This window comes from Podarcis muralis, chromosome 17 (genome assembly GCF_964188315.1).
Source record: "Podarcis muralis chromosome 17, rPodMur119.hap1.1, whole genome shotgun sequence".
NCBI lineage: Eukaryota > Metazoa > Chordata > Lepidosauria > Squamata > Lacertidae > Podarcis > Podarcis muralis.
In genome coordinates, this window is record NC_135671.1 from 6,003,222 (window position 1) to 6,026,339 (window position 23,118).

Sequence of the window (23,118 nt, forward strand, 5' to 3'; positions counted from 1 at the left end):
GAACTGAAGTTAGCATAAAATAAATAAAATTGTTAACAGTGGAAAATCCACCGTGGAGATGCATTAAGAGCACTGAACGCAGGAGGTCTTCTCTGTATATTTTCCTAGTGATGCAAATGGAGATATTGCCATTGATTTAAATAAGAACAAGATTGATGCACTCACTATAGAACGGTCTTTTATCAAATAGCACACAGTTAATTGATATAATTCTCCACACAGTATATATGCCTGTTTTAATATAATATTTTAGCTGGCAGCTTGTGGCCTGATGAGTTCCTGGCCACACTCCCAGCTTTTGCCTGGTTGTCTTCCAGATTTGTTTTTTCATGTTTAGTATGTTCACAGAAGAACACTCTCCTGTCATTTAAAAAAACAAAACATTTTCCTCTTTGGCATTTCAGAACATCAACTCATAAAGTGACAGTGCCAAATTACTGTTATCTGCCTCTTCTTTTGCACCATTTACCAAACTGTAGATGATTATGATGGGTAGTACTCAACTAAGGTTTACTCAGAGTAGACCCCCTGAAATTAACAGGCATAACGGTAGTTGTGCTTGTTAATTTCAAAGGGCTTACTCCAAGTTCCACCTGAAGCGTTTGGTTGTAGTTGTTGTGTTGTGTTAATACTTAATGAACAATTCAGGATGGGACCCTCTTTGAGTAATACTATATTTCCAAAAGTTTTGAAAGCTGAAGCACGTTTCAAAGAAATAAGTAAAACCGAAAACTCCTGTACACTGAAGGGTTTGCATTTTAAGAGTTTGTGACCCCCAATTCTAGTTCAAGGCCTGTTTCAGCACAAGGCACTGCTCTGAACATAGTTTTAGACTGTACAAGCCCAAGGAACAGAGCAGTGAGCCGTGCAGAAGGTGGTTAATTCTGCTCTGTCTTTGCATCATGGGTGACTAAGCTGATCTGATCACACCTAATGCAGAGATACAGCAAAGTGCCCGCCTCTAGAAGAGTTTGATTAGAAGAAAGCAAGGTAAGAACAGTAAATCATACAATGACACAGCGAGCAGCCTTCTTACATGGGTAGGAACTGAGGCACACCTAAAAGTAACAGGAACCCATAGTTGAGAATTTCAGTCTGAAGATGATGAGGCAACACGAACCTCTACTTCTTAGGTCTGCTCTGCAAGTATTCTCTGAATGTACAGCAGCTTCTCCACTAGAAGCCTTGCACACTATCTAGCTAGAATGAAGGTCTGGAGGCTGTATCTGCACTGCCGCAAATCGGCTGCTACATTTCACATTGCCTGCATCTCAGCATGCAACTGACCTGTTCAATCCGCACAAGGCTGTAGAGTGGTTTTGCACTGAGTAAATGGCCTTGGGAACCAAACAGGTGACTGGTGCAATTCCTACACACCGATCATTCTGCTGGCAACTGTACAGGGTTCAGAGCAGGGCTGGTGTTGGATATTTCACACAGCACCTAATTTAAAATAATCTCTCTCTCTCTTTATGTATAAGAAAGAAGCACATGTATTTATTTTAAAGTATTTTGCCCAGTGTTTGCTCAAAAAGGCTTCCAGGCTGGCTTCCTGATCAATTAAAATAAAATACATTTTTGAGTATATACGAAGTTCACTTTCTCCTTACTGAGCATCCTCAAACAAGATTGTTCAGAGCACGGAGGAGATGGTGGTGCCTTCCAGACAGACCAGGGACCAACCTGGCACTTCTTATTTTAAAATATAAGGCAGAATGTCCCATATGTCTCCTTTCTGCTTTGTGCTTCCACACAGGACATAGCTTTCTCCATTTTACAGAGCAATACTACGTGGAGTGTAAGCTAGTCAAGGCAGGTGGGGAGGTTCTTCTGTGGGGGCAACTGGTTAGAGAACACTGGCCTTGAATGAACTGGTGATCGTTACTCTCTGTTGCGTGTCCACCCTATGCTTACACGCACACATCCTCATTTCATGCATTCAGGCATCAAACGCCACATGCAAAACATGAATGCCACCTGAATTATGAATCATCCCTAAATATTGCTAGATTTTATTAGGTTTTCAAATAACATTCAGATGGACCTGCTTTCTTTGCCCTGCAAACTCTATTTATTTACACATTTTCAATTTATTCTGTATCTTATAAATTAATATATCTGATCCATATATTTCCTGCTATACAGAAATATGTACTTGGTGAAAGAGACATAGTCACTTCTTCAAAGGACGCCAATTTGCCCTCTCCTAGAAACTGTTAAGTTGTGCAGTAGATGACAGAAGCATGCACTTTTTCTGTGTCAGAATGTGCGCGGATCTGCCCATTTGCTATTGTCTCTCCACTTATACCTTATCTTCCCCATAACTATAAAGCATTTCATTCACTAGGGGTGAATTCAAGTTTACTTGTCATCTTGCAAACATTTTTTTATATATCCACAGTAGACAAATGACGTAAGCAGGGGCCCAGCTGAGCTGGCGCTGTGTTTTATCAATTATTGGTGTAGGATCAAGACTCTGCTGCGAATACCAGACCTAGAGGAATGAATTGAAAGAAAAGAACAACTAGAACACCTCAGTCCCAGATACATAAGTCAGGATTGAAATTTAATTCTCTCTCTCTCTCTCTCTCTTTCTCTGAAATGCAAAAATCAACAAGGTCTCAACTTTCCTTTAAGCCTCTCATGTATGTACATAAATGTGTATATGAAAAGAGACAGAAAGAGAGAGATTGAACAGATTGCTGCAGGGGGTTTATCTCATGCAAACTGTACCAACCTGTTTTGTGATTTACTTATTTGGAACTTAGCTGCTAATCATTTTAAGTAATTAGGCAGTAATATTCAAAAATAATACAGCAGGAGTAACTGAAAGGGGGGGAAATATGCAAAAAAATTACCAGTGCCTGCTCTTTTTATGAACATAATATGTGCCTTGCAGTTGAAGACCAAAGGTATATATCTAGTTCAGCAGTGTTACCAGCTGTGGCCAGACAGGTATGATCGTGTTCTCACAAGCAGGGCATGAAGTTAATAGGTTTCCCTTGTTACTGGTCACCAGCAGCTGGTGTTCTAAGGTTTACAGCCAAACTCTGTATTTTTCACCCATGAGTTTACAAAAGAGAATTTTGGGAAATTAAAAAAAAATGTAAATACATGTACCTGCATTTACTCTCATCCATCCTCTATTACCTTAGCCTCTCTGATGGGCCCAGAGACTAATGTGGAGCTGCATGACACAGCTCTATATTGAAATGTGTGTGTGTGTGTGTGTGTGTGTGTGTGTGTGTGTGTGTGTGTGTACATCTATGTTTAAGGATCCATATTTAATGCAACCACGTGGGTTTCAGAGCAATAAATAAATTCCTCCCTCCTTTTGTTGTTTTGTTATTTTACATTCCCCCTTCCCTCATTTCTGCTGTGTTTTCCCCTTCACTACTTAGGTAACTTAGACTTAAAGCTTTTTGGGTAGGGACCTGTCTATTCATGTATGATATTCTACAAAGCAGCCTTCCCCAGTCTGGTGGCCTCCAGATGAAGAGAAGGAAGAAAGTTAATCATACTCAGTTCTAGGGTTGCCATATTTCAAACAGGGAAAATCTGGACAGAAAAGTTTTTTAAGGAAAATCGCTGAAAATCCGGGTGTATGGCAACCCACTGCTGACATGGGTTGCCATACACCCGGATTTTCCTGGACATTAAGCGAGTTCCCTCCTAGGCGCTGCTTCCGAGTGCAGTATTCCGAATATGTTCACAAAAGTCCGGACGTATGGCAACCCTACTCAGTTCTTCAGAGTCTCTGCTATAAAATGACGGAATCAGCAGGTCTGTTTTACGATATATAAAAGCTATGTATTACGATACATAACTTTTTCAGTATTCTTCAATAACAGTTTCATTTGGGGCAGGTAGCAAAAGCTAAAATGTTAAGTAACTTGCTAGTTGTGCATAGAATCAGGATACATGCCTTGTAACAGTATGACTATAGCTGATTGCAGAGCTGGGCCGGTGGTTTCTAGCACACATAAAAGATAAATGTTGTTTTCAGGCAAAAAATAGTTCAGACAGCCCAAACCAACCCATGAATATTTGGGCTTCTGCAAGCTTTGCCATATTGACATCAATGGGACTAAATTGGTTTAAGTCCATGTACTTTCCCTTAATTGGCCTATAGGCCAAGCTGTTGTTTTACTTCTCAGTTTTAGCCAAACATTTTAAATAAATGACTTTGCAATATGCAAAAATAGTACAGCTTCATTTTAGCCAGACACTTTCTGAACACATAATTTTGCCCACAGTCCTGCAATGATCATAGCAACAGGGCACGTAAATACCAAATAACCAAAGCATATGGAAAGGCAGATAAATTAGGTTATGCTCTATTGTCTCTAGTGCTTGAGATTTCATTCTGTTTAGGAAACAGAAGCCAATGTTCTGAATGGCATTAGAATTAAAAGATGGAGCCAAAGTGAAGCTGCTTGCACTTAACATCTATTGAATTCAATGGGACATAAATCAATTGCAATATCAGGTGACCCATTTATTGAACATTTATCATTATTCGTCTGCACAAAGTTCTTAAGAAGATTAGGTGATATCAGCAATTTATTGGGCATTCATTCTCATTTGCTTGTGGGGAGGTTAAATGATGTTGCATCCAGCAAATTTTATCCCGTACTTTCTAGCACATTTTCCCATCACTTTCCTTATTTTAAAAAGGTCAGTCTGGAGGTGAAGCTGGTTTGCCGTGCAAGACCTCCCAATCAACTTTAATTGTACAACCTGAATTTGCCAGTACAATATGTGATTGAGTCTCATCCAATAATAGTGAAAATCCGGAAGTGCTTTAAATTACCCTGTTAATTTCAACAGGACTAACTTTCTTCATATTATTAATATGTGCAAAGCTGTATATTCTCACTGCAAAATATCTGGTGATAATATGCAATTAGATTAGTAACCAGTCAAAAAGCAGCAATTTTTGTACCCTAACCTTTTAAAAAACATTTTAAAATCCTATGAGGAAATTACTAAGTATTTAGTGAGTGTTCCAAAGATGCTTGGATATCGAAAAGAACAAATAAAATAATTTTGCAGCTATATATTACATGTCCAGCAATACAAATAGTGTGTTATTGTTAGATAAAGTTAGAGCATTTAAATGAAATTCCATGAAAATTTTATTTGGGGTTGTTGTTTCTAATACAGAAAAGTAGTCCATTTGTGTGAATTTTCTAAATTTAAAATAAGTTGTATATTTTTTAAAAAATCCAAATATCCCAATTTAAGCTGTGCTGCTACCTTAAACACGAGACACTTCCCACTAATGGGGCTTGGTTTCTCGGGATTTAACATAAAAATTCACAAAGGATGTGATCTGCAAGCCAGCTATTTCAGGGTAACAAGGTGGACTTAACTAGAACTACTGTGAAGTAAACTGTAGCTCATAGCTGAATTATCTTTCAGTTCTCCTATGAAATATATACTTAACTTTTGATGTGATGAACTACAATTATGCACATTGGGACAGTGATTGCTTCTTGAGAAAAGCAGTAATTGACACACTGTTCATAAGCATGACTGTTCATGCACCGGACAAGAACAAATTACAGAAACTTCATAATACACAATCTAAGATAGCACTTTGTATGCAAGAATCTCAAAAGAATTTTGCAAAATTAATCATCCCTCTGCATAAGATTTAATAGACACATTGCACAGGTCACTAAACTGGAGGACACTCTAGATTCTACCACACTTGTTTCTATTAGTAGATGCACTACTGATCTACCCAGGTTCACTTTCAATTAATCAATAATAAAGATGGATGGTAAATCTAGCAAAATATGACCACATGGTCCTTGTCCTAGACTAGCTCTTCCTTATTTCCCAGTCCACATTCCAAAGTTATAGACTCACACTTTTTTGCATTAGAACAGTTACGTTCCTAGTTTTCACATAACAAATATCAGGTTCTTAGACGGCAGAAAAATGGAAATTCAAGACAGAGACAATGGGCGTTGTGGAGAAAGAAATGTTCGTATTTATTTATTTTGTAGATTCATTTTTCCCTTGCCTTTCAGAAAATTTCTTACAAGGTCCTTCTTCCAGCTATGCTCAGTCCTCCAAACATTGCATGAGAAACAGATCACAAAATGGCTATGAATGCCTTTTACACATGTGAAGAGCCCTGCAAATAATCAAAATTGACCCATTCCATTTTCAGACAATTGTAAGAAACACTGCCCACATGCATCTCCACTGTACCGCCCAAAAGATCCTTACCTGTTAATTGAGCTAACGCTGGGTACTGTGTCGTTGTCACATACTCGCTCTGCTAAAAGCCTGTCCCTGATCTCCCAGGCAAACATGGTGGGGTTTTGGCGTTTATATTCTGCAATCTTTTCTACTACTTTGGGTGTGGCGACCTTTGGTTTTGACCCCCCAATAACTCCAGGCTTAATGCTTCCAGTCTCATAGTACCTACAACAAAATTTCAGGAAAGAGGGAGGAAAATTAAAATCAATTCAGGAATGCATTTTCAGTGGTCATTCCCATTATATATTCTAATGTAATGGACCCCTAGTAAATTGCAACCCATGTATTTAATTCTCCCACTGAAATCAATAAGACTTAGAAGTGTTTAACGTCACATGATTTGTGTCCTAATTCTTTTTTAAATTTGCCATTATAGATTGTTTGATATATAACTATAGGTGCATGTGTGTTTTCCTTCATGGCCAGAAGGCAATAAAAATGATGTGATTTTAAAGGGCAAGTGAAAATTGAAAATTAACTGAAAATGTGTGTTATTAATCTGTATAGCAACAATAATAAAAAGAAATTGGCACTGGCATAATTTTTTTACTTAAAAAGGGGTGGGGAGCATTGGTCCCATTTGTAGTAAATTACTATTAAGACTTACCATCTTTTTGCAACTAAGTGGTAAAACAATATCATGGAAAGATAAGTGCAGTCAAAACAATGCACAAATTTCTCTCCTTTTTCTTCATTCCTTTTTCTTCATAATTGTGAAGGGCAAAAATTAAAACACATTTTTCTTGACTGCTATCTTCAGGGCAGGGAGAATTTTTGAACTACTGGCTTTACTGTTAAACTCCCATTCTCCTCGGTAACCCATTGCAATTTACTGATGCAAATGAAAAGAATCTACAAAGCACTTTTCCTACACAGGCACCAGTAAAATGGACATGGTTACATTACAGAAAATTTAGGTAATGTGCACCCTTTGAGTCTAATGCTCAGCTACTGTAGACTAAAGACTATTAAGGTCTCTGGACTAACCTTGTTGAGAACAGCCATGATAACAAACCAGTGGTGTCCCAACAGAAGTTCAACACAGAAAACCCAATTATTTGTATACCAACCAAAGGCTCTCTAACTAGCAATATCATAAATCTGTATTATTTTTCTATACAGAAGGCTAGGACACACATCATATTAAAATCAGATGAATTTACAATTTTGGGCTGCATTTTGGACCCAGCACTTTGGTGCCCATCATATTTTCATTTAACTACACAATTTCAGCTGGGCGTCTTCTTTCTGAGAGCCCTTTGTCAGGACCTAATATCCTTCTTCACCACACTGGCAAGACACTGAAGTGAGATTAGAACCATTAAAATCAATGAGGGTTTTGCTGTTGATTTCAATAGGATATGTAGCTCAGTTACATCCTGTGTTTATGTTTTCCTATTGGGTTTTTAAAGAAATTGTCTGTTGTACAACTCTTTAGCTGAGAAATACTGGTGAAACAAGATAGTGCTGGCTGGGCCTGATGGGAACTGTAGTTCTGAACATCTGGAAGGCACCAGGATGGGGAAGGCTGGATTAAGCTTGCTATTAGAGCCTTCTGAAATATTACACTGAGTCTAATGAAGCTGCAAAGTTTTCATGTACAGTGGTACCTCTGGTTACGAACTTAATTTGTTCTGGAGTTCCGATCTTAACCTGAAACCGTTCTTAACCTGGGGTACCACTTTAGCTAATAGGGCCTCCCGCTGCTGCCGCCGCCACGACACAATGCGATTTCTGTTCTCATCCTGGGGCAAAGTTCTTAACCCGAGGTACTACTTCCGGGATAGCGGAGTCTGCAACCCGAAGTGTTTGTAACCCGAGGTACCACTGTATATACAATGAATATCATAAAATAGTTGATAGTGTACATTTGTATGACAAAACAATGCATAAGAAATGCCTTCATGGACTCTCCTGTTTTAATCAGCCATGGCTGATCTCAACTCAGTTAAGGAAAATAACTTTAATTTAATTTAAATTCTTCTCATCAAAGTCAATAGTACTGGGCTGATAAAGTACTTAAGAAGAAAGTCGCCCCTCATCAGTCACTGTGCTTATGAGGAGTACTTTTTATTTTTACAATAGTTGATTTTCTACATATCCTTTTGCACTCATTGTCCCTCAGTAGCTGATTTAGAAATCATTTTTATTTACTATATATACCTCTCACTTTTTTATTTTATCTTACCTTTCACTACTCCATGGAGCTCAAAACAGCATACAGTACATGCTGCCATTTCCCCTTCTATTTTCCCCTCACAACAACTCTATGAGGTAGGTGAGGCAGAGAGAGTGATTGGCGCAAGGACACCCAGTCAGCTTTATGGCCAAGCAGGGATTTGAATTCTGATTTTCCCACCCAGAGAATGGCCTGGGAGCCTGCAATAGCCTGAACCATGTGAAGTGAAGTCTAAATTGCTATCAAAAGTATAGCAAGGGCCTGAGCATCAGAAAGAATGGCTTGTCTTAAGTCACCGAGTGAAAGGGCAGTGGTGAGATTTAAACCAGGGACTTGCTCATTAATAGGTCAGCGTTCAAGCCATAACCCTGTGTTACCTAATGCTATTACACTATTTAAACTAAGCAGGTTTGGAATAGACCTGATCTGAGAGCACTGTTTTTTATTATTAGGTTAAAATGTCACTAATATTTTAAACATGATAGTATACAGGATTCTGCATCAGACTGGCTTCTGGGCCTCAAACAGTACAGCAAAATAGGTGGGTCTGGTTCTATGGATCGTGAATTACTGGGCGATTAAAACATCATTCTTATTTTCATCTAATGCTAGGGTCGGTAAATTAACAAACTTGTATCAAACCAAGTAATGACAAATAATTTCATTTGTGCTGTGAACAACCACCATAAGACAAACTGCACCTATTCGTAACTTAACTTATAGTCTGAGAAGACCAAACGTCCCAGAATGCAATATCCAGTCTTGGGGAGAATCTAGACCCATATTCAGGATGCTGGCATTGTTATTGGGCTAAAATGCATTGCCTATACAGATCCCATTATATTCACAAGCAGTATCAGTTAAACAATCATAGTTAAGATGGCTCAGCAACAAACTATTAAATATAGAAACAATTTGCTGGTGTTGACATCTTTGAAAGGTTTGCCACTGTTGCTATTTATTTTGTGCCAGTGTTTAACTGTTGTAAATTAAGAAATATTGATTCCTAAATGTAGAATCAAGCATATTTTCTGTGCGTGTTCCATATATATATATATATATATATATATATATATATATATATTCACAGAGAGAGAGAGTGCTCCAATTACAGTGACATTTTACCAACTGTAATTATTAGTTATGAAAATAATGAGCTATGAAATTCCAATTTATTGTTGACAACTTAAATGACAAAGCTCTGGAACTCAATTCTTAGCTCCATAGCAATGCAAATATATCTAGTGACAAATCTATTCAGAAACAGTAAAACTTTTAGATGTTCTTTCTTATTGGTAAGGAGTTGCTTGTTTATTAGTTTTATTCATTGGCTAATAGAAATAGTAAGCTAAAAGTTAAATTTTGATGTGACTGCCATCGGGGTGGGATGAAGTAGCAAAGATAAAATGTCACAAAACTGACTGCTGCCATTGACACTGGTAATTTTAGAAACTGCACTTAAATAACATTCCTGAGACTATACATATTGGCCTCCTCCGGCATCACAAACAAAAATCTGAAAAATCTCCAGTTGTGCAATCTTAACACTACCAGTGTCTTTGATAGGCTTTCCGCTGAGTTTCCTAACTTGCCTCTTTTAAGAAATATCAACAATATTAGAATGCTTAAGGATCCAGTCCTGAAACTACTTACTCAAGAGTATTTCCATTAAAGTTAGCAGAGCAGCATCTATGGCTTGTTTTTTGTCTTTTCACACATGGCAGTATAAAATCAAGACTCCTTCCCTTTAATCCAGTGAACTGACATTTTGTCAAATAGATGTAAGACAGAAAAGATCCAGGTCTACTTGTATCTGCTGACCTTCGCTATATACCACTATTGACTCTGAGGATTTCGCACAGAGAACGGGGATACTGAAAGGATTCACATGCAGAGAACACTATAAAGAATGTTTAATTTTACTGCAGAATTTTTGTATTTTAATATAAATGGGACTGGTTTTGCATCCATGGTCAAAAGTTCCTTTTTATGTAGTGAGATGGAAAGATGACCTTATTAAAAAAGGAACCATAATTTACCAAATTTACTTGAGAATTTGGCTCTAGCTAGTGTGAAATTGCACAACTTTCTAAAGAAACTGTATTTGTGCAGCACTAACTACAAATCTTTACGTCTGCTTATGAATAGCTTTTTTTATATGTCAGTGGAAGTACAGAAGTCATAGTAGTGAAAATGAAATTTAAGATATTTATATACTGTTGAAAAATCAGTGATAAACATTTAAGAGTTCTATCTATGCATGGTTACTCAGAAGTAATCCCCACTATATGCAATGGGACTTCCACAAAAGCATGAATTGGATTACAGCTGAAATTATTCAGATGCAACCAAAAACCTTTAACTTTTTCTAGGTTAGGCAGGTGAAAAACAAAGAAGTGATAGATAACAAAATAACCTATCCAGATTTTATTTAAAGTTACTGGGGAATGGGTGGACAGAGAGACAATACAGAATCCGGCAGTACCTTAAAGACTAATATATTACGGTATATGCTTTGTGTGACTAAAGAAAAGAGTATCATTGTGATGGGAAGCAGAGTAACATGGTACATTAACAAACTCTCCTTTGCAAGAGCCAATACTTGATTATTGTGATCTTAACCAAGTTACATTAGTTTAATGCGCCTGATTAATTTATTTAAAAAATTGGAGCATTATATCATAGCATGTTCAAAATCATTGTGTCCACAATCATACTGTTCCTCGGCCTAGGTCAAGTAGTACTTTACATACTGAAACAACAGAAGCTTCCTTTTCTTTCTTTTTTAAGTATTCTGCTGTTGCTACACAGTTAGAGCATCTCCACTGTGAACAGATAGGTTCACTTAAAGTTCAGTAATTAAGATTATTAATAGTTACACTGATTTTTATTTATTATATGCAAATTAAATAATTAAATGAATAAAAATGGCTTGCTTTTTAAGCGAGCATTTGTTGATTTCAGGCGGGTTTCAATGTGGCTTACTTAGTTCTGTTGAGTGTGCCTCAACTATTTACTATTTGAATTGCTAATGTTTATTAGAAACAGAAAGGGTACCTCTCACTAAATAGTAATTTTCCATAATATTGAGATGACTCATGGATTTGCCAGTATATTCAGTAGGAAGCATATAATAAATAGTTCCATAATCAATAACTTCTTAATTATAAAAATAAACTTCTAAATAATCTATTTCTAAAACATATCTTTGATTTGGTTGTTGATAGATAGATAGATAGATAGATAGATAGATAGATAATGGATTTCTCTGAAATTCTTGTCATCATTGGGTTAACTCCCAAGAATCTGCCTAGTCACAAACCGAACTGTTTTTTAAAACACATTCCAATAACAAACAGCATGGTATTTTCTCTTTAAGAATCAATGAGATTCACTTATCTCCTTTTACCTGCCAAGAATTTTGCTGACACAGCCATGGCTGACCCGTAGTTGCCTGGAAATGTCGCAGGGTCTGACACCTTGATGGGCAAGTTCCACAATCCTTTGGCGGACTACGTCAGGGAGTGGTCGACCATTCACAAAAACACCCCCTAACTGATTCACTCCTCCATGTCCTGAAACATATGGGGGGAAACAAAAACAAAAACAAGCAGAGAAAAAAATACATCTTTGTGACTGTTTAGAAGATGCTTACATAAGGCCTGTTTCAGCTATAGATTCCCATCTACCATCAAGCACTGGGCAAATTCTTAAACAAGAGTTTCAGTTTCAGTTCACCATTTCTGAAATGATGGCTATGGTTTATTTGCTGAGAGGAGGAGGAACAATGTTATTTACTGAGACCTAATTTGACATTGATAGCAATTTTACACTTGTGTAACTCTAATTACTTCAATAATTACCCAGGATTATGTGGCATGAGAATCAGGCCTCTGATTTGCAAAACCATCTCTCAAAAGTTATTTTTAGGCCAATGCCTGAAATCATCAGGCAATGTAAAATCACTCATGATGCCTAACTGATAGGGTGGATATAAAGGCTGAAAATCCTTAGCACACTCACTTTTAAGTACCATTAAGCTCAATGAGACCTACTTTCCAGTAAACGTGCTTAGGATCAGGGGTCCTATCTCACTTGGTTAGAAAAGAAGGCCCAAATATTTTCTCATAAGGGGAAAATATGGGCAAATTTAGCAAAATTTATTCAAAGATGAAATTTGCCAAGCATTCACTTTTACTTTGAAAATCACAGTTTAATTATGTATGTCCTCAAGATATATGTATGTATGTATGTATGTATGTATGTATAGTCAAGAACTTCTAGCTGATAGAATGTAGAAGAGCCTCTATAAATATTAGGAGCCTACAGAGCCTGGCTCAGACAAACTAAATAGATTACTCTTTCTCTGTGTGTATTTTCACTACTCTCCTTTAGCAAGGTGAAACATCTATCTGTTGTGAAATGGTTCTCAACTAGATGAATAGCAGCTAACTGGGCAAAATCAATGAGCGCGAAATATAATGACATGTAGCTAACTGAGAAAATATAATTAACTCCCAAATTGTTAATCATGCAAACTACTTATAATAGAGAAATTGCAATGTTGAAAACAAATAATTGCAATAACCAGCATCATTGGCAACAACTGAGCAAAAGTAATAAGCTAATCTCTCTATTTACAGAGGACTTGAACTGTTCAGAATCAGTTGACAAGGCAAACCGTTTCTGTATTAAACAAACCAGTTACATATATAAAACACTTTTATTTTAAACCCAATAATTTCCCAGTTCATAAATTGCTGTCAAACTTTGGAGTATGTCAGAATGTATGAAAAATCCACAATAACTACTTGATTATTAAAGTAATTTGTGTCAACCAAGCACAGACTCTTACTGTAGCTACTCATTCTAAAAACTGAATCTTTTATTTTTCAGCTGACTAGTTATGACTAAATATGTTCTGCCCTTAAAATGAAGTTTGGTGAGTCCACTTTTTGCTTTCTTTATTTTATTGGTGCCTTCATTTTGAGCTTTAAAATACTATCTGGACCAGGAAGGAAAGAAGGAGCTTTTTAAAAAAAATTTAAAGGGTTCAGCTGTTGAAAGAACATGGTTTTCTGACATTATTTTTACCCCAGTGAATGTGCTTTAACAATATTAAACATTATTTAATAGAAATGTTGTTCACTATGCTGGCTGCGTAAGAATCCTCAAAGATTACAAATTGCAAAGTCAAAATTAGGTAAAGGGACTGTGTACTTTTAGGTCTTGGTTAGCTATACATTTGGATGCAATCTCTATTGATTTAAAATCCTGGTTAATATTGCAGCAACCAGGAAAGGGGTCAGATTTATCAGTTAACATAGACAGCCGTATATCCCTGCTCTTAGAAGTTATGTAGTGTAGAGTAGTTCCAGCTTCCCAGCTGAAACAGATAAGTATGCTGAAAGAAAATGAAACCCAGCTGAAATTAACAAACTTGGGAGTACCTGGACTAGTTAGGCAAGGGCAAAGAAGGAAGCACTGTAGTCTCCCAAGTGAACAAAGTTGCAACCAGGTGACTACTGTTACTGTAATATCCAAATATAAGGACGATTTATGAGAGGAAAAGAAGGAAGAGACAGAAAAAGAGTGGGGATGACAGAGGGGAGAATTCCCTCACATCCTAGTGTATAAAGGTTCACTAAGAAGGCTATGGAACATTTTAATTCTAATAATCAAGACTATTGCTCCTGGATGTGCCATTGATGTTTGAAGGTTTAAGCAGCCCAACAGTGCACATGATTGGAGCAAAATCAAACAATTGATATTCCACCTTTGTAAAAGGTTTGCAGGGGTGAGATAGTTATCACATTTCCTGAATTACGGACCTTGGGTGTATATAATGCTTGGTCCTTATGGAGGGTGGGGTGGGTTAAGGAAATAAACTAAGGAGCTCAATGCTAATGGATAGTAAAAATGAGTTAGGAAGTTTAAACAAGTGGGTGTTTTAGGTAGGAAAACTAACAGACAAAGACACACATACAGTAGACACAGACAGGGGCACATGATATTCTGCTTCCAAAAATATTACCACCTTCCCCACCCACAATGGCCAATTTCAAACCTAAAGCCTTTTGGTTTTCATCCAGTACAAAATGAAGGGGAGTAAGAAGGCAGTCAGAGTTTCCATTCCAAAGCTATATGGACTGAGGAGAATGCCAGGAAAAGGATCCTTTCCTACCCAAGGCCTGGATGGGTTGTTTGCTGTTAATCCTGACCGACCTGCACTCTCTTCCTTGGTGGGCTGGATCTGCAGTTGTCCCGTGACACCGAAGTGCAAGCTGGGCTAAGGAAACGACGCACAAGTCATTCCTGAGTCTCTTGCTGGCAGTTAAAGGGGACTACGGATTTATGTCGGTCATCTTACTAGCTGGGGGAAATTTATGGGACGGAAAGGGAATAACTAGTTTAAATGAAAAGAAAACGATCCATCCGTGGGGAAGCTGCAGTGTGTGCCTTCCTTATTATCAGGCAGAAATTCTCTATTATCAGATAGAAGTTATCGGTGTTTCAATTTACTTAAATAATAAAAAAGCACTAATTCAGAAAGGGAAAGCGAGCTGATGAGACCTTCGTTGCTTCAAGGATCAGCCAAGCACATTAAAACACTCGAGATACAGAAAGATCAGATAGTTATTTCTCAGAATGCAAGTTAGCTCAGCTCTTATAAGATATTGTTCGTTGTTCTGCCCAGTATAAGATTCCTTGTCTTCTTGGGATAATTGGTCTGCCCAGGAGAAATCAGGTTGCAGATATTTAGTAAGGCTGGACCGACAAATGTCGACTATAGAATTAGCTACTCGAAAAACTTCCACAAGGAAGCTGGGTGCGTCTGTGTGTGTATGAGAGTGTGTGATGCTATGTGCCGGTGGCGCAAGTTCGGCATGAATCTTTCTCATTTTCTGCCCATGTGCTTGCCGGTGATCAGTATTAGATATCTGCATACAAAACAGGCTGAATTAAGTATGTGTACCCGTGGCTAAATGTATTGCTATATAGCTGTGCCTGCGTGTTACGCAGCTGTTTTTATTTATTTAACTGATCATATTTTTATTCCATGCTTCCTTCAGGGACGATAGAAGATTAGATAGATAGATAGATAGATTCCTAAACCGCCAAGAAAAGTAGAAAAAAATCTGTACATATGCATACAATGAGTCAGTCCGCCTGTTTGGATACAAAGTTTTACAAGACTGATGAATCGCCAACGCTGGTTCCTGACTAAAGTGTAGCATGACAGATAACAGGTTATGTGGGGCGAGGGGGTGCAAGCACGCGCATCCAATGGGAGAAAACTCATTAGCAATCAATAAACAAACATCTAATACACTATCTATTTCAGTTTCACTGTCACTTGGTTTTTGTTTTTTTAAGGAACCGGTAAGAACACTCCTACAGGCCTAGATGGGGCGTTTTGAAATTCATGTTTTTTTCTCTTTGGCTATTGCACATGATTTTATTTTGGCACGTCCAAGACTTAACTGTCTCCGGCATTATCTGGTCCAGTTGGTTATCTGGTCCATTGAAGGGGGGTTCATTTTGATCATATGCAGAGCCTGATTTGTAGTCCATCCTCAAAAGTATCGCTTATGTTGATCAACTATTATCTACACACACACCTAATAGTTGCTTTAATTCCGAATAATTTATTCTCTTAATTTTCATTTTCTCAACGCACTCCAGCCTTCCTATACACACTATAGAGAGCAAGGCTTATTATATATTGCAGACGGGGTGGCAAATACTGGTGCAACTGAGATTTTTGGCTTGGGAGCTCTCCATAATTTGAACGAGCCATCACAGAGGACGTCAGCTGAAACATCAACACCCCCAGATGCCCTTTCTTCCGTCTGCAAAACCTGACTGTGTTTCAGTGTGCCTTTACACGTAAACTAACTGTTGGCGTCGGCAGCGAATGACGGAATAGTGAGTTAAAAGAGAAAAAACTTTATATGGAAGGAAGCGGCAGCCAAGAGAAGAAGAAAAAGTTTTCTTCATATATGAAGCTGGGAGAGATTGTCCAGTTTTAATCTCCTCGTTAACCAGAAGTAACTGAAAGGTCTCTTCCCCCAAGCCTGCCCAGCTCTATCATGCTAATTGAAAAGTCAGGTCAGCTCAAGCTAATGCATGGAGTATGCGAAACGTGCGATTTAAAACTCCGGCTATCAACTAGTTTCATCTATGTAGAAAATATGCAGAGTGAATTATGGGTGAGGATGCGAACTACCATAAAGGAACAGAGAGGGGGAGTCGGAGAAACTACAAGGTTGTATGCAGGCAGGCAGGCAGGCAGGCTCACTCCTCCCTGGTTGTCTGTCCACCTACAAAGGTCTGGTTCCCCCCACCCCAGATGCTGCTACAATGTAGCACGGGGCGTGAAGGTTTTCTCCTGCCTGTGTGTTTTGACCCTGGTGATGGTTAACGTGAGAAAACGCGTGTTCCCTCCCTCCCACCCACCCGGGACCAAAACATATATCGAGGCTGTTAAAAAGACCTCCACTAGCAGCCATCCGATTTGTCCGGAGGGGATTTTGGTGCCTTTTTGCGCACGGCTTTCGAGCCGTTTCCGTGTTTATATTTCCAGGGAGTTCCCTCATTGAAGAGAATGGTAATCTAGCGCCCAGTGCTGCCATGGTTCGAAGCGAATCTAAAACAGATTCCTGGGAAACAGATTCTTCTAGTACTACGGATTTCTTTATAATCAAAGGCTGTGTCTGGTTTAGAAGGCGATTCTTCTGGCTGGGCAGGGGAGGAAACTGCGAGGGGCTCTTTTCCCTTCTGCGCATTTGAACCGAAGTTTCGGCGCCTCCTGCAGAACAAAATACGTTTCCTGGCAGAAAGGAGCGCGCTGGTGTTAATGTCCAGTAAAGATATCAGTCACATTTCCTACCCGCTGCTTTGGGAAAGGAGAGCAACAACTGGCTTCTTTTTGACGGCGCAGTTTTAAAATAGCAAGATCGTGAAGGGACTGGGGTGGTGGGGAAGTATAAGACGCTGGGTGAGGGTCCTATCCCCCGCCCCCTACACTCTCTCTTTTCCGCGTTTGTTTTCCTTCTTAAATTCCTGAAGAAGTTATCGATTTATCATTATTTAGGTTAATGGAGGAAACCCCTAGTCCCCTGGCAGCTTCCACGCATATGCGCGCGCTCTCGCTCTCTCTTCAAATTAGCACAAAGGCAACTCCAGGAGAGAGGGGGGAAGAGGGGGGGAGAAAAGAGAAGACCCCTTTTGATGTTCGTATTTTAAAGCCTCTCTCCTCCGATGCAGGGCTGAGCGGGCGCGCATCAGTAGCCTTAACCTTTCCAGACAATTTCAGCTCTGGAGGTTGTGTTCCTCTACCACTTTTATCTGTAGGTGACGGCTCTTGTATACTTTCCAATCGAATCTGCAGCCTGCCTGCCCTGCGTTGTGCTTTCTGCGTGCATCCAATGATCTAGTATGAAATTGTTTTATTGGGGAGGGAATGGATGAATAGATAGATAGATCACATCCATCTCGCCGCCGGATGGATGGATGGATGAATAGATAGATAGATCACATGGATTCCCCCCCCCCCTTTTTTTTTTCTAGAAAAGAAAATCCGTCTTGGCTAAAAGGCCCTTGTGCATAAGGGAAATGCGATTAGTTCTACCCTATATTTCCTTGAAATCTCTGGATCTAATCCGGCGTTTAACTCACCATGAGAGAAGATGTCATTTCACATAACATTGTGTTAATGGATAAATCTCCTCTAGCCCTCTCAAGCACAACAAATCTCAAGCAAACACATTACACACGACCTGCTAACTTAAACAGCCAACTTCCAATATTTAAGGCCTTTTTAAACATCCTGTCTTATTCAGTCGTCACATATTTGCCTTTTTAAAATAATTTTCAAGGGAGAACGAATCCTTATACTGCATTTTAAAACTGCTGGTCATTTTTATTTCTAAAACTTGTGTTAAGAAAACATTGCCAACAATATATTACAGACAAAACTTTTTTTTAATTTTGGGGTGGGGGCGTGTGACTCTTAAATCCAAGTTTGTTTTTTATATACGGAAGGAGTTTTTATTTAGAAAGGTGTTAAAATAATCTGGTGGTCACTGTCGTTGTAATTATATTTTCTTCTTAGGCGTTTTCTCCCTCCCATGCATAACTGCAGAATAAACAGGGAAGGGGGAAGTCAAGTAGGGCTACCCTGAACTTCGAAAAAGACACACAAAGACAGAGAGAAAGTAAGACACACAAAAACAGAAGTGGGTGGAGGAAAGGGGGGAAACATAGTTTAAAAATAATAATAATAAAAACCCTGCTTGTGGAAGGTTCCTATAGGTTAAAAAAAATACTCTAAGGATACAATCCTATGCACGCTTACCTGAAAGTAAGCCCTATGGAACTCAGTGAGGCTTATTTCTGAGTAGACATGCATAGGAACACCCTGCTGGGTAGATTCGTTATGCAAAAGTAAGCAATTTAGAAATCAATGCTATCTACCTGCGAGTAAATGCATTTAGGATAGATAGGGATGCCTGTTATATTAGAAACTGCTCTTTTGCTCAAGCTCTGGCTTTCGTTTCCTGGTCTAACAGCACTTAATCTGCGTTGGAGACAAAGGCAAGGCTACTCTCTGCTGAGTTTATTATTATTATTATCATTATTATTATTATTATCATTATTATTATTATTAAAAGGTGGTGATGATTATAATTATGGTGACGATGCTTTAACAGCACACAACCCAGTCGAAGAGAACCTCTTCTTAAGTTCCCCAGCGCTGGAAGGAGGAGTTAGAGCACATGCTTCAAACCCTCCCCCTGAAATCACTTGGACTTCGAAAATGTTTCGCTCTGGCTGGATCGTGTCCTAAAGCAAAAGGGAGAACGCTTTCCATTCCTTCCCTACAGACTGTGGCCCAAGAGGTGTGTTTGTGCATAGAGAGGAGGATGTCCGTGTGGCTCTTTTGTTTTGCTTTGCTTTAACTCCTCTGAAACCACAAAGGGACCGGACAGAGGAGGCTGCCAGCCGGGCAAGCGCCCCGCTCGCTCGCTCCCTCCTGCTCTGCCCTCGTCCGCTCCCGGCTGCCAAGAGCAGGTCAAATACCGCCGTCGTGCCTCCCGAGCAATGCCCAAAGGCATCCCCGGCCCCGCAGCCCGTTCCTCCTTCCCTCCCACACCTCCCAGTTAGACCAGTAAGCTCGGGGCGGCCGCTTCGGGGAGCGGGGCGAAGGCACGGCGGGCAGCTCCATCCTTCTACGCCCGAGAAAGAGGGACAGGGAGAGAGAGAGAGAAATGGAACCAGCCGCCTCTACTTACTATGCATCGCTGCAAACGGGTCGTGCTTACAGTGTATTTCCATCTGGGCAGCCGATCCACGGAGCTCGAGGCTTTTGTTTGGTTTTGCTTTCAGATCACCTTAAGCTAAACTCCCTGGGATCGCTTTTTGTTTTGTTTTGTCTGGGGCAAGGGGGGTTAGTTTGTTTGTTTTTTCGAGTGGAAAGGTCAAGCAGAGGGTCGCTGGCAGCGATGTCGTTCGGCTGCAAATCGGAAACAAAAACCCACCGCGCGACTTCCCAAAGGCAAGAAGCTCCCCCTCGGAGCCCCGAGCCCAAGAAGCACGGCAATCCTCGCGGAAGTTATTCCTCTGCAGCGGAAGGGGCTTGGGGGGGGCTCGCCGGAGTCGCCCTTCCCCCCTCCCCGCCCCCCGCGCCCCCCTGGCCAGGCTCGGCCGCCTCCGGGCTCCGACGAGGCTCGGGCTTGGGCGGCGGCGGCGGAGGAGGAGGAAGCCTTATTTCTCCCACCTCCAGGAGGAAAAAGCCATCAATCCCGTCCGGTGCTTCAGAAGAAGAAGAAAAAAGAAAGGGGGGAAAATGAAGATGAAGGGGAGCTGGGGGGGGGGAGGAAGAGTCTCCCCACAGGCAGCGCTTCTTCAAGTCCGAGGTGGTCCAAGGTAGAGGCAGAGAAGCGGGCAGGGACGGGTCAGCTGCCAAGATCCACGGGGGCTACTTTTCAACGGGCATTTCCTTTCTTTTTCGCCACCGCGACGAAGGCAAGGGCTACCTCAGGGGGCGGGAAGTGCCCCGGGTCAGTCTTTTGTCTGAGGCGAGCGGGTCCCCCTCCGTCGTCGTCGTCGTCCTCCTCCTCCGTCTCCTCAGCCGGCAAGCCAAGCTGGAGGTCTCCGCTCCGGCGACGGCTCTGAGGCGACGGCTTCTTTCGCAGAGAGGGCGCGAAGGCTACGGACAGGTGTCTCCCTCGGCGGCGCGTCTCGCTGGGCGGGCGTCCCAAGTCCTGAGGAGAACCGCGCGGCGTCGAGCGGCGGAGGAAAGAAGTCCGTTCTCCCCTTCTCCGGGCAGGCGCGAGCGACGACCTCCGTCCGCCGGGCGCCCTCAGAGCCCGCGAAGTTGGCGGGAAGTTGGGCTTGGAGAGGCGCCAGAGGAGGTGAGGAGAAAGCGGCGGCGGCGGCTGGAGCCTGCCAGCGGCATCCCCGCCGCGCGACGAGGAGAGGGAGCGAGAGAGAGAAGGCGGGAGGGAGCGAGGGAGGCGGCGTTTTGCTCGCGGCGCGCTTGGCCACCTCACGCGCCCACTTCCGCGCGCGCTTCAAGTTTGCCGCGCTCCTCGGGCGCCCGGCGTCGCGGCTCTCCCATGGCCAAGCGCGCGCGTGCGCTCTCCCGCCTCAGGCTGCGGAGGGAGCTTCCCTCTCTCTCTCTCTCGCGAAGGGAGCCGGCTCTAGTTGCGCGCCTGTGTGCTGCTGGCGCGTGTGTGTGTGCGCGCGTGTGTCTCCACCTGGCCAGCTCTCGCGGGAGGGTCCCCTCACCCACCCACTCCGCGCGCGCGCACTCGCGCTCCCTCTCTCCCTCACGCACACACACCTGGGCGCTCAAGCTCCAGGCGCCTCAGGAAATCTCTCCTCAGGAGCGCCGGGCTCGCTCGCTCTCCTCCTCCTCGGCCGGCCGTCGCAGTCCTGCGGCTCTCTCGCTCGCTCTCCCTCAGCGGAGAAGCGCGCTTCTCGGCCAAAGCAGCTTTCAGGACCCAGTTTCGTGTGGACAGCGGCTGCGGGGGGCTGCAGCCTCTGCTGGGAGCCCGAGGCGGGGGGGGGGGAGGAGGGAAGGAGGCAAGGGAGGGCAAGCGCTGCCGGCCGCTGCCGCCGGGCCGGCCCGTCACTCAGCTCGCCGAGCGCCAATCAGAAAAGTAAAGTTACGGCCCTGCGCGCATTGGCTGCGGGGCTTGGGAGCTCCGAGGGGAGGGGGGCGGGGGAGGAGGCGCCTGATTAGCCAGCGGCGGAGCAATCAGCGAGGGCGGCGGGCGGAGCCCCGCGGGGGAGGCGGATTCATTGACAAACTGGAGGGGATGGCGGGCTGGGGGGGTGTGTTTGGGCGCCCCGAGCGACTGTGGGTCTGGAAGAAACAAGAGGGCTGATGAAGGCAACTGCGGGGGGGGGGATAGTGCAGGGGTGCGTGTATCAATCAGTGAAGCCCCTCGTAGCCGGACCATATGCAGAAGTCCTGCCCTCAGTGAGGGCTTGCGCTCAAGTAAACGCCTTTAGGATTGCAGCCCGTGGAATTGACCCTCGGAAGTAAATCCCGCTGAATGCAAGGGATTCCGTGAAACCCGAAGCAGTGCATATAAGATTGCTGCTCGCGAGGCCGGGCGCGCAAACACACAGACACACACACACACACACACACGAGCTTTTGTTTCGTTCTCCTTTTCTCCAGCAAAAGTGAAATCTCTAGCAAAATGCCGGAGCCGTCACACGCGCGGAAGCAGAGAGTGGGGTCAATGGGGGCTTTGATGTGTTTCTGAGCTGGGCGGGAGTTGAACTTGGGGTTGCGAAGGGTCTCGACGGGCCTGATCAAAACACAATATGGGAGAGGTGGGAGAGAAAGGGAGGGGGGCCTGCTCATTAAGGCCAGGCAGTGGGCCTGTGCATTTCATTTGTCCCTTTCCTTCCTGTCCCCATTATTCAAGGCTTGTCCTTTTTGTGCGGGAGGAGAAACCTTCCGCCCCGGCTCCCCAACATTGAAAGCTTCCGTTTCCTGGTTCAGTCGTGGAAATGTGTGATTTTGTGTGTGTGTGTGTGTGTGAGAGAGAGAGAGAGAGAGAGAGAGAGAGAGAGAGAGAAGTGTATCTAAAAATGTTTGCTTACATTTGTAACCCTCTGAAAGGTTTGTTTCCCCCCCTTGCTAGCTGCCACGTCGAGCCATTATTTTCAGGAGGTGAAGATTGGCTATCTCAGATTAATCACCGCAGACGGGGCTTCACTCTCCGCCCTGCATCAAGATGTTTCTCTACGGAGTCTCTTTATGCGTTCAGACGTCAGTCCTCAGGTGTCGTCATGTAGGAAGCTGATGCGCGCTGCATGTGTGAACCAGGCCTTAGAAAATGTCCCCGTACTTCCTCCTGCCCTGGCATTTGTGTATAAGAATGTGTTCTGACTGAAAGTATTGCCTGTGTACGAACGTGTGTCTATGCCTGCAATCCTGTGCGCAAGGTGTGAGACTTGCAGGATTGCGTTGCGTGTAGTTGAACCCGCGCGAGAGAGCTAAATATATACTTATCCGTTTTGACACGTGTGTGAGAGAGAGAGCGAGCGAGAGAGAATGAGCTATAGGAGCCAATTCCTAGGGGCTGAGAGGTCTTCGGCCCCCCCCACCCCACCCATAAAATATTTGAGGGGGCAGG

The 23,118-nt window shown here is 42.3% G+C and overlaps 1 protein-coding gene across 7 annotated transcripts in view; it reads right to left on the reverse strand.

Moving 5' to 3' along the window:
* Positions 1-23,118, reverse strand: part of PAX5 (paired box 5) — a 233,501-nt gene that overhangs the window by 193,358 nt on the left and 17,025 nt on the right. For 5 of the 7 annotated variants that reach the window (XM_028711498.2, XM_028711500.2, XM_028711501.2 and 2 more), the window contains exons 2-3: positions 11,865-12,030; positions 6,244-6,441 (exon numbers count right to left, since the gene is read on the reverse strand). In XM_028711498.2, the coding sequence (XP_028567331.1) occupies positions 6,244-6,441; positions 11,865-12,030 (364 nt within the window). Of the gene's footprint in view, positions 1-6,243; positions 6,442-11,864; positions 12,031-19,752; positions 20,539-23,118 lie in introns of those variants that run through there. The other 2 variants (XM_028711504.2, XM_028711499.2) reach the window with 1 other exon arrangement.